The sequence below is a fragment of the Salmo salar genome, chromosome 22, assembly GCF_965601325.2.
Source record: "Salmo salar chromosome 22, fSalSal1, whole genome shotgun sequence".
NCBI classification, from domain to species: Eukaryota; Metazoa; Chordata; class Actinopteri; order Salmoniformes; family Salmonidae; genus Salmo; species Salmo salar.
The window spans coordinates 17771556-17783616 of NC_138312.1; the positions used below are offsets into that span (position 1 = coordinate 17771556).

At 40.6% G+C, this 12061-nt stretch overlaps 1 protein-coding gene across 1 annotated transcript; it reads right to left on the reverse strand.

Annotated features, from left to right (window-relative positions):
- Positions 1 to 144: 144 nt before the first annotated feature.
- On the reverse strand, positions 145 to 11009 carry LOC106582871 (SRSF protein kinase 3). The gene is made up of 14 exons (XM_082967803.1): positions 10906 to 11009; positions 7359 to 7939; positions 7151 to 7238; positions 6873 to 6960; positions 6640 to 6746; positions 6331 to 6496; positions 5972 to 6074; positions 5787 to 5790; positions 4976 to 5348; positions 4144 to 4241; positions 1924 to 2031; positions 1774 to 1843; positions 1555 to 1647; positions 145 to 1360 (listed from the first exon to the last, which is right to left on the reverse strand). Exons 2-14 carry the CDS (start codon positions 7478 to 7480, stop codon positions 1176 to 1178), a joined length of 1605 nt encoding a protein of 534 aa, XP_082823929.1. The 5' UTR covers positions 7481 to 7939; positions 10906 to 11009; the 3' UTR covers positions 145 to 1175.
- Between the last annotated feature and the right edge of the window lie 1052 nt (positions 11010 to 12061).

Sequence of the window (12061 nt, forward strand, 5' to 3'; positions counted from 1 at the left end):
TCTGTCATTCCATGAGGTCTCACAACAGGAGTCAGGTGAATCAGAGTATTATGAATTCATGCATGAATTGGCTAAATTAACACAATGTCTAATTCTAACCCGATTTCTATGAATTATTTGAAGAAACGTGGTAGATAATGAAAGCCTTGTATAAACAAATAACATTTATTAAATGAAAGACAAAAACAAAAGTAATGTTCCCAGTGTCCTTTTGAAAAGGCAGTATTCCAGTAAGTCTTGCCTTCTTTATGATTTTGGTCATTGATGTGCTTACATTTGAATAATCTGAACACAGGCCATCACATCAGAAATAATGTGGAATATCAAATGAATATCTAAAGAGAGCTGTAAAATTAAACCGTGACAGTTTTACATAAACTGGATTTGTTTCATCATCATGTCATCTCTCCATATGAAAAGTTATTTTCTCCACATCAAACGCTTCAAATCACCAGACAAAATATAGTGATAATTGATTGCTCTCCCAGAGCAAACAGAAAAATAGCACATGCAGAAAATCAGCTGAAAAAATAACACTTGCTGAATATCGTACGTGACCCACAAAACCGCCCTCCCCCACTTAAATGGCAATTCTGCCACTTTTCAACCTCAAAATTATCACGAGCACCAAACCAGTGTCTACATACGGTATGTGAAAACAGCACGTTTCTATGATCTGTGGTTAAACAGATAAGGTCCTAAAAAAAACCTCTCTGTGACATCACAGGGTAGGATTAAAAGTAAGAGAAACTGATTTTCTAAACCTGCAACAAGCTTCTAGTCAGAGGGAGGGTATTTTCTTGCTCCCCACATCGCCGCATATCTCACAGTGTTAGAAAATCACATTTTTAAAAAATATTTTAACTTTTGATGTTGTCATCAGGTTTAACTTTTTCAATTTATATTTTGTTATACAAAAAGTAGAATTACGCAAATTTCACATATGTAGACACTGGTATTGTGCTAGAGATAATGACATGAGGTTTAAAATTGGTGGAATTGCCCTTGAAATCATCATCATATTAAGGGACTTCACCTGTGTAACCTCTGTGGCCTCGGTGAGACGGCTGTGTCTATGATGTAATCCAGGGTGGTTCAGACACTGGGCAGTGGTGGCGACTCTGTGTCCATGAGGGGATCCAGAGGGGTTCAGACACTAGGTAACAGTATGATGTCTATGAGGAGATCCAGGGATGTTTTAGACACTGGGCAGCGGTGGCTCTCTTCTCTGGGAGGGGCTCCAGCATGGTGAGGAGGAAGGCACTGAACTGGACTGCCTGCTCCCGTGGCCACTCGTATTTATCCAGCAGGATCTCACACAAACTCCACGGCTTCAGCCTTGAGATGCGCCGCAGATGCCCTGTTAGCAAACAAGGGAAAGAGTCTTACATAATTACACTAGGTATTGACTGAACAGGATATGTAAAAGGAATTTGATAGTCATTGTGTGGGTGAAATTAAAATAAGGGTGCTCTTTCACATACATATGAATCATATGCTACAATAAACCGTTTGTGTATACAACAGTTCACAAGTCATTGTGAATAGATATACCTTTGTGATTGAAATATCGCCTGGAGTTTCTCCCTGAGAGGGCAAACTGGGATGGAAGGGGTCCCAGCAACTCAATTATGTGAGCAATGTGATCTGAAAGGAGACATTGGACTATGCTGGTTAAATAAATATTATAGCATTTATTTTCTTTCTTTTTTTATGAGCAAGGCCAATCACCAGGAAAAACACAGGACAGAGAGGAGAAAGAACAAGGCTTACCTTCCTCTCGAGAGAAGTTGTCCCCTGAATGGGGTTCAAACAGATATTCCCCAGTGGCCAGCTCAAATGCCTGTATGGACATGTTAGAGTTCTTAGCAATAGATATTATGGACAGTCATAAGGGTGGATGTGGTGCTCCTGGGTTCTCACCATGCAGGCTGTGCTCCAGATGTCTGCAGGAGTGCCATAGTCAGCCCCAATCAGGACCTCCACAGAACGGTACTGACAGGTCTGGATGTCCTCTGTGAAGTGTTTGTACTGGAGAGCAGACATGAAGAATTAGCCCTCCATACTATGAGCAATTACTTGATATTAGCCTGTTGAATGTTGTATTAATGTATTTTGTCATCTAAGGTACAATATTTAATACCTATACAGTACCAGTCCAAAGTTTGGACACACCTTCTCATTCAATGGTTTTTCTTTATTTTCACTATTTTCTACATTGTAGAATAATAGTGAAGACATCACAACTATGAAATAACACATATGGAATCATATACTAAGCAGAAAAGTGTTAAACAAATATATTTTATATTTGAGAATCTTCAAAATAGCCACCCTTTGCCTTGATGACAGCTTTGCACACTCTTGGCATTCTGTCAACCAGCTTCATGACGTAGTTACCTGGAATGCATTTCAATTAACAGGTGTGCCTTAAAAGTTAAAAGTTAATTTGTGGAATTTCTTTCCTTCTTAATGCGTTTGAGCCAATCAGTGGTGTGACAAGGTAGGGTTGGTATATAGAAGATATCCCTATTTGGTAAAAGACCAAGTCCATTTTATGGCAAGAACAGCTCAAATAAGCAAAGAGAAATGATGGTCCATCATTACTTTAAGGCATGAAGGTCAGTCAATTTGGAAACTGTCAAGAACTTTGAAAGTTTCTTCAAGTGCAGTCGTAAAAACCATCAAGCGCTATGATGAAACTGGCTCTCATGAAGACCTCCACAAGAGGATATCATAAGGTGAATGCACCAATTTGTAAGTTGCTCTGGATAAGAGCGTCTGCTAAATGACGTAAATGTAAATGTAAAAACAAGAAAGGAAGACCCAAAGTTACCTCTGGTGCAGAGGGTAAGTTCATTAGATTTAGAGTTAGCATTCTCAGAAATTGCAGCCCAAATAAATGCTTCACAGAGTTCAAGTAACACACATCTCAACATCAACTGTTCAGAGGAGACTGCGTGAATCAGGCCTTCGTGGTGGTATTGCTGAAAAGAAACCACTACTAAAGCACACCAATAACAATAAGAGACTTGCTTGGGCCAAGAAAAATTAGCAACGGACATTAGACCAGTGGAAATCTGTCCCTTGGTCTGATGAGTCCAAATTGGAGATTTTTGGTTCCAGTCTTTGTGAGACACAGAGTAGGTGAATGGATGATCTCCGCATGTGTGGTTCCCACCGTGAAGCATGGAGGAGGAGGTGTTATGGTGTGGGGTTGCTTTGCTGGTGACACTGTCAGTGATTTATTGTGATGGTGTGGGGGTGCTTTGCTGGTGACACTGTCTGTGATTTATTTTGAATTCAAGGCACACTTAACTAGCATGGCTACCACTGTAATGGTCCTGTGTGGAGCTGGTGTAGATAGTCAGGCGCAGGACAGCAGATATGAGAAATCAACATTTTTTACTCAAAAAGACAAATATACAACGTAACATAACAAGCCCACAAAGACGGACCAAATTGCAATAAACAATCACTCACAAACACAACATGGGAAACAGAGGGTTAAATAATAAACAAATTGGTTGAGTGAAGCCAGGTGTAAAGACAAAGACAGAACAAATGGAAAATGAAAAGTGGATCGGCGGTGGCTAGAAAGCCGGTGACGTCGACCGCCGAACGCCGCCCGAACAAGGAGAGGGACCGACTTCGGCGGAAGTCGTGACAACCCCAGCATTCTGCAGCAATACGCCATCCCATCTGGTTTGCGCTTCGTGGGACTATCATTTGTTTTTCAACATGACAATGACCCAACACACCTCCAGGCTGTGTAAGGGCTATTTGACCAAGAAGGAGAGTGATGGAGTGCTGCATCAGATGACCTGGCCTCCACAATCACCCGACCTCAACCCAATTGAGATGGTTTGGGATGAGTTGGACCACAGAGTGAAGGAAAAGCAGCCAACAAGTGCTCAGCATATGTGGGAACTCCTTCAAGACTGTTGGAAAAGCATTCCAGGTGAAGCTGGTTGAGATAATGCCAAGAGTGTGCAAAGCTGTCATCAAGGCAAAGGGTGGCTACTTTGAAGAATCTCAAATATAAAATATATAAGAAAAACCCTGGAATGAGTAGGTTTGTCCAAACTTTTGACTGGTACTGTATTCATTCATATACATAATGGCTGTCAGATAGTAACTCACCACCCAGCAGGCGTTGCCCAGATCTGCAATCTTGATGCTGATTTCATCAGCATTCTGTGGCTTCAGAAGATTCACCAACATATCTGTTTCACTGAACCCTGAAACAAATTACAAGACAGATGGCGCAGATAGATATTATGGATGATGGATGCGCCGTGAGTGCTCTGGTGTAAAATGGATGCTATGTATGATGTATTACAACATAAATATCATTCATATACACTGAGCATACAAAACATTAGGAACACCTGCTCTTTCCATGACATAGATAGACTGACCAGGTGAATCCATGTGAAAGCTATGATCCCTTATTAATGTCACCTGTGAAATCTACTTCAATCAGTGTAAATGAAGGCGAGGACAGAGGTTAAAGAAAGATTTATAATCCTTGAGACAATTGAGACATGGATTGTGTTTGTGTGCCATTCAGTGGGCGAATGGGCAAAAACGTGCTCAAGTTTCCCTGTGTGTATCAAGAATGGTCCACCACCCAAAGGACAGTCAGTCAACTTGACACAACTGTGGGAAGCATTGGAGTCAACATGGGCCATCATCCCTGTGGAATGCTTGACACCTTGTAGAGTCCATGCCCCAACAAATTAACGCTGTTATGAGGGCAAAAGGCATTGCAACTCAATATTAGGAAGGTGTTCCTAATGTTTTGTACACTTAGTGTAATTAAACTTAATCATCAGCATATGCATGAAATACTATAATGCAAATCACGAAAGTTCAATTGAAACACTGGACAGGTATTCTACACGGAAATATACTACACGGAAATATGCTGTGACAATATACTCTATACAGCCGGCTCCAGATCACGACTGACCATGTGATGGTGATGAGGGCTGGTTGTCTCTCTGGGTAGAGTGATGCAACACTGTAGATTGTCTAGAGCAGTGAGACATTGTAGTCAATGATTGTGCATCTTCTATCGGTGACGAGACTGACTCCTTGCTGTCAGAGCCCATTGCTTCTTCATGCAGCAGGTTCCGTCTCCAAGTAGTACGCACAGGACCTGAAGGCTTAGGGGGAGAGGTGGAACTGGGAGTACTACAGGGTGTGGTGATATTGGAGAATGACACATGAGGTTTTGCCCTCTTCTGACGGTCAACTAAAGTGTCCTCGCCCTGCTGCGGCTGTTGATGTTTGTTCTCCTTTCTCGACAACCTGGCCCTCGGGATCCTGGAAACCTTCCCGGTCTATGAGCACAGTCACAGGACTTTGATGGGAAACTTAAAATGAGACGTCTCTCATTTTGCAGCATGCAACAGTGTTAAAAATATTTTAAACCAATCTCTGCAAATAAGGTACATTTCTTTAAATATTAGTACCACAAATCCCTTTTTCATGCAGTGCATGCTAATTTTCAATGAATTGATCAAGGTGAACAATTTCACTACAAACGCAAAGGTATAGTTATACATACTGAATGAATACAAATAGCAATTAGTAAACTGTGCATCTTCATTCAGAAATGCTGTTCATGTGCAAGTTAATGATTAATACACATTTGTTATAAAACACACACCACTGCTGTTTTAATGGTTGAATGAGTAGAATGAGTAGAAAACCTGAAACAATACTGTAACTATTGACAACAGCGAGATTCACAGATCAATGCTTTCCTCCAGAAGAACCTTCCTAGGGCCAAGATGCAGTGACTCAGCACACACTCACAATGCCAAGGCCATCTTACCCAAACCCCAAGAGTCTGGAAAGCCACAGTCAACTTCCCCAACAAGTTTGACACAATCTAATACCCAAATTATGATAGGAGGGGTCAGAGAGACATAGGTGACAGATGAGGTCATCAAAAGATTACCAGAAACTATGTTTCCCCCTTTGTAGCAATATGGTTGGTTCATGATTTGAGACAAGACAAAGAGTTGATGCCCATACCTGCTTCTCTCTTAGACTGGTATTTTCTGGCATCAGTAGTAGATGAAGAGATCAGCAAGGCACAAGAGAGCATGAAATCAAATCATAGAGAACAAAAATAATAACATTGGGTAATATTAAACTTCGACTCCTAATATTCAGCATTGTTATTGCATCTCTATCTCTCTGTAACAAATCTGTTCCATTTCCCTCCATCTAAAAATAAAAGAAGTTCAAAAAAGACAGAGGGAATTGTACTTAATGACACATGTATGCCAACTTGGAATAGAGAGCAATCCTAACCTGAACAGCTTGTGGGAGCAGGAGAAACTGGAAGCTCCTGTAGGTTGGTGTCGGCTGCCAGCTCCTGGACGTAAAGATCATCCACTCTCAAAAGGATGTTCTCTGGCTTGATGTCTGTGTGGATAATCTTGCATTTAGTGTGCAAGTAATCTAAGCCCTGGAGAACCTGTGATATGAAACAACAATGGTGATATACTGTGGCTACATGACACCAGGGAACACACAAAGGAGATCATCCTTTCACAAAAGCTGCTCTGGATGATAAAATGGTAGAGACAGGATTTGGAGATCACAGGGAAAAGACACCACCTGTCTGAGGATGCTCTTAACGCAGGGCAGGGGAAGGCCAGTGTAGTTGGATTTGATGATCCACTTCAGCAGTTGGTGACCCAGCACTTCAAGAACCATGCATACATCTGACACATAGCTGAATTAAGGAGAAACCCTTTCACTCAAATGTGCAAGTTAACATACGACACATACTGTATGAGAAATAGATCATGGGTAAAATGATAACACGTGGATGACTTTTAAAAGGATACGCTCCCCATTGACTCCAGAGACCTTGAAGTCATCGATAAGTTGCACAACAGTGTCTCGTTTAGGGTCAGATGGGTCACTGTCCCTTACCTAAATGCAATTGATAACAGGACATAACTTGGGAGTAAACATGTGACGTTTCATTATCACCATTGTGCAACTAATAAAAGGCAATATTTCCTAATAAGCTTGGCTCTGGTTGATGAACAAGAAAGGTATTAGACTGATTAAGCCTATATAGCAGAGAATAAAAGGTTGAACATGGGTATACAATACTAACACATTTCAGAAGCTTGATCTCATCCAAACCAGCCTCTGTGAAGGTTGGAGCACTCTTTACCACCTTCAGAGCAACAAAACGCCTCTTCCTGCTCATACAAATAAAAAATGTGAATCACTTGCTTTAGCTGTCATAATCACAATATGAAACCGAAGGTCTATCAATAACAAAAACAATGTTATCAGTATACAGTAACTATTATACTTACTCAATGTCCCAGCCTAGCCACACAGTGGAGAAGTGGCCCCATCCCAGCTTCTTCACCACCTGGTAACGGTCAATGAATATTGCTCCAATTTCCACCGGGTAGTAGCCACCTACAACGAACATTGAAACCTCTTTCCGATCAACAATAAACTGTATAAAAACTCCTACCACACACTATTGTATTGTTTTTTGGTGATATTTGGCACGCTGGTGAAGTACCTATACAGTAATCAGATGGATTCTCCTGTTCCTCGTCATCTGATCCGAAAATCTCAGGTGAAGGGGGATATGATGATAGTTTGATGGTAAGGGGTGGTTTGGGGGTAGGGGCAACTAGTGGTTTAGGGGTCAGGGATTTGGGGGTAAGGGATGATTTGGGGGTAAGTGGTGGGTTGGGGTTAACAGCAGGTAAACTGAGGGAAAGGGCTGATATTGCAGCAGCATATCTAGATGAAGGCACATTGGACATTGTCAAAGGACACACAATAGAACAGGGAGCCGACGCCTTCTAGCCTAGACAGCACAGGTCATGCAAGTGTAGGACTGAAGAAAATGGAGATGAAGATGGTACACGCAGAAGGCCTATGGCAAAAAGAAAAACAGACAAACTGTTCATTAAACACTTTCACACTATTATAAATTGACATCCTAAGCATTCATACATAGGATATATGAGGTTAAATCAGGCAACACAACATGGCCAATATACAGGTAACTGCCAAAATAAAGGAAACACCAACATAAAGTGTCTTAATAGGGTGTTGGGCCACCACAAACCCCTCTTTTAAAGTCGTGAGATCTCTTCTAGCCATGGTAGTCAAAACAATGGGCAAATGGGCATTTTCATACATGACCCTAAGCCTACAAGCCACTGATGCAGACCTTTGGAACATCTACCTTTTAAAAAGTATAATAAATCCATGTAATATAGCCTACACCTTCACAATAAATCCATTATTTATTTTAGACAGGTCTAAAGAAACATGATATGAAGAAAATGTAGTCTATTTCAGAAGAATGAATAGCATACTCTGAGTTGTCCTTAATTAGTTCCTGATCTGGCTATGCCAAATGGCTGTGGGCTACACTAGTTCATTTAACAGACAAGACTTGCTTAGAATTCCGTGGCATTACTTAATATTATTTTATAGTATGAAGAATACAATTGAACAAAGCTGAATAAAATAGACAGGATATTTTCTCCAAATGATTTGAGGGTGTGCTGTCACGGTCTTGGAAATGAGCAGACCAAGACGCAGCGTGAGTATAGTTCCACATATTTATTTATTAAGTGAAACTAACAAAACTTACAAAGACTGTGAGGACATAGTGCCCAAACACACTAACAATCAATCAATATCCCACAAAACACAGATGGGGAAATAGCTACCTAAATATGATCCCCAATCAGAGGCAACGATAAACAGCTGCCTCTAATTGGGAGCCATATTAGCACCAACATAGAAATAGACATACTAGATCACCCCCTAGTCACGCCCTGACCTACTACACCATAGAGAACCAAGGGCTCTCTATGGTCAGGGCGTGACAAGTGCACACGTGGCTATTCTGTGTTGAGCGGTTAACAAAGAAATATGTACTCCTATATGCTTATTTATAGTTATTAATGTAACTTTAGTTGTTCTACAAACGTTGGGCTATATGTTTGGATTTTTAATACACTGTAAGGCTGCATGATGCGACTCCAATGATGATTTGAAAAAGTTGCTTGAAAGGCATGAGCTCTGCTTTGTTTTTTGCGCAGTCTGTACACTCTTCGTCAGTCTCTAAATTACAATTTGAGAAGCACTTGATAATGCCTCGAATTTCCCGGCGGCCTCCCCTTTGTGTGGCGATAACGCACCCTAAAATCAGAAGCACCTGGGACGCAACTATCCCCCATAGTACAAATTCTATTCTGTGGGATAAATACATATTCCGAACATATTCTGGGACAGTTGTAAGATGCGATAGATCCCAAATTATTATAACAACTAGCTTCAAAAAAAATTACGCAATATGGCTGACGCAACAGATCAGAACATTTAGCTTAAAATGTTGATACACTATTCGGCTATTTCTTCCCATTATAAATTCAGTAATGCGTACACAGCAGTAGGTTATAAGTGCAAATGTTCCATTAGCCGGAAAACACCATTATCAAAAGTGACCATGAATGCGATTATGCATGTAATGCTTTTATTATAAAGGTGCATTTTTATGGTGAAAATGATCTTTCCCAAACTTGAAACTCAAGCGCTGCATACAGTATGTACGCCCTTTAGGCTGTACACCCCTTGTAAAGAGGATTAATGTGCTTCATTTTAAGAAGTTATTTGGCCACTTCAGTTGTGATACAAACCTTATCAAAACATATAGGCCTATGGGTTAGGCTACATGAGGTGTCCGACTCTGATTAGAAACAGTCACACAAAAATCTTGTCTTGACATATATTAAATAATATATGTGTGAAATTCTCTTTGATTTAGAATGGCAGTAAGCAAGTTTGGTAGGCTACTAATGACCATCAGCAGCATCAGAGTTTGGAGAAGCCTAATAACAGTGACTGAAAGGTCACGTGGAATTTGACTGCCTTCATGACTGGTGGCAGCTGGTGTGGCGGCAATATGGTCACCACAACAGCTCTAGGTGTGAATACTTATGTAAATGAGATATTTCCTTTTGATTTTCAATAAATCTGCAAAAAAGTCTAAAAACATGTTTTCACTTTGTAATTACAGGGTATTGTAGATAGATGGGTGAGATTTTTATTTTATTCATTTTGAATTCTGGTTGTAACACAACACAATGTGTGGTAAGTCAAGGGGTATGAATACTTTCTGAAAGCACTGTACTTCGTATTCCTCATTTACTGAAGTATTTCCTTTATTTTGGCACTTACCTGTATCTACAAAAGAGTAAAGCCTATTCAAATTCTACATTTAGTAAATCTTATCATTCTAGATACTGTCTGCAATTAAATTTTCATGGTCCAGTGAATGTGCAAGAGACAGTTTATTTTTAGCTGGGTTTCGATGAATGGCTTGTCAACTTAAATAGCTCTTCAAAGCTGGCCTGTAAGTATTGACAGGGTGCATGCTCTCTAGCTGAGTCCTTCTTGTAAACATGTCACAACTATAGCTAGATAGGGCCGTCTGTCAAGTCATTCTCTCAGTCAAGTCATGAAGGTGTCAAACACAACCTCCAGTTTGAGTTGTTTGGTAAGACTTCAGCACTGCCAAGTACAGCAAACCTGTCCTCTAAATACACATTTTTTAAATATGTAACAGATGATTTACATTTGTGTAACTGATTTATAAAAGTAACTATCTAAGGCAAAACGGAAATTAGCGTGCTAATAATAGTCGTTAGGTAGCCTGGGTCTGTTCGCGACAAAAGTTGTTTATTTGTTGCAGTTTGTCATTGCTTTGAAGCTGATATCAGCGTCCAACTTCAAGTTCATGCAGTTATTACAAGGTGACATATTAAATAAATAACATTTGGTTCTAAACTTAAATTATTGTTTAATATTTACCCAAATACTTACATATAATAGTGAAAAACAGTGTCCTCCGATTTCTCTGGCAGCTGAGGGACTGTTCTTTCCTCGTCAATGTTTGCTCTGCGTGCGTGCGTGCCTGCCCATAAGCACAGCACATGTTCTGAAAATGACATGAGCTGAGCTGTGCTTGTGGCTGGCAGGACACTGGTTTCCACTTTCCACTAGAATCAGTGGTATTCAACTGGGTCTCCGCGGCCCGCTGTAGGGGCAGAGGCGGTTCTAGACCATTTCAACTGAGGGGGCCATGCTGGGGCCAGTTGTACTGTTAGAGGGGCCAGTTACATTAGACGTTATTGTTGTCATATCGTTTTCTTCACTGCATTGCAGGCATTAGCAGGCAAAAGACCATGTTCATAATCATCATCGTTGCCACTGTCTAATAACGGATGTAAAAAAAGAACGATAGCAAAAATTAGTTATGTAAAAATTATTTCATACTCCACATTTAGGGGGGCTATTGGGGTCCAAAATTGCTGTCACAGGGGCACTGCCCCCCCCCCCCCCCCCCCCCCCTCCCTCCCCCAGAACCGCTAGTGTGTAGGGGGTTTCAATGTTTTTATGAATATCGCTAGAAACAACAGAATACATTCATTTGGAATTACAAACCTACAAGTGCATGTGTCGCTGCCTGCTGGTAAGCTTTCTTAACTTGGGCATACATTTTTGCCAACACATGGCTAACCTTTGTTTAACCAGCTAAACAGCTGCTCTTAGTGAAAATGTGTTTGGAGTTACCTTTCTAGCTAATAGGCTATGTTGGAGTGTACACCTCCGCTTCCAATTATAATGTGGGATGGTTAAAATAATGAAAAACTGTCTACCAAATCTATTCATTTTAAAATGTTGATTATTTCTCCATCCCATTATCATTCACCTGATGAGAAAACTTATGATAGGGTCACTGGTTTGCCTGGGAGGGGGTCCCTGGACAAGAAAAATATTTTTTAAGACCCCTGCACTAGATAACACAGCCACAAAGTCAAAATTGGCTATATTATAAAGATTCATGCTTTTTGGTCTTAATTTAAGCTTAGGGTTAGGCATAAGGTTAACAGTGTTTTAAAAGTTAGGGTTAAGGTTAGGTTTAACATTTTAACTCACTCACGGCGCTCTTTCCCTCACTCACAAACTCCCTCCAGGG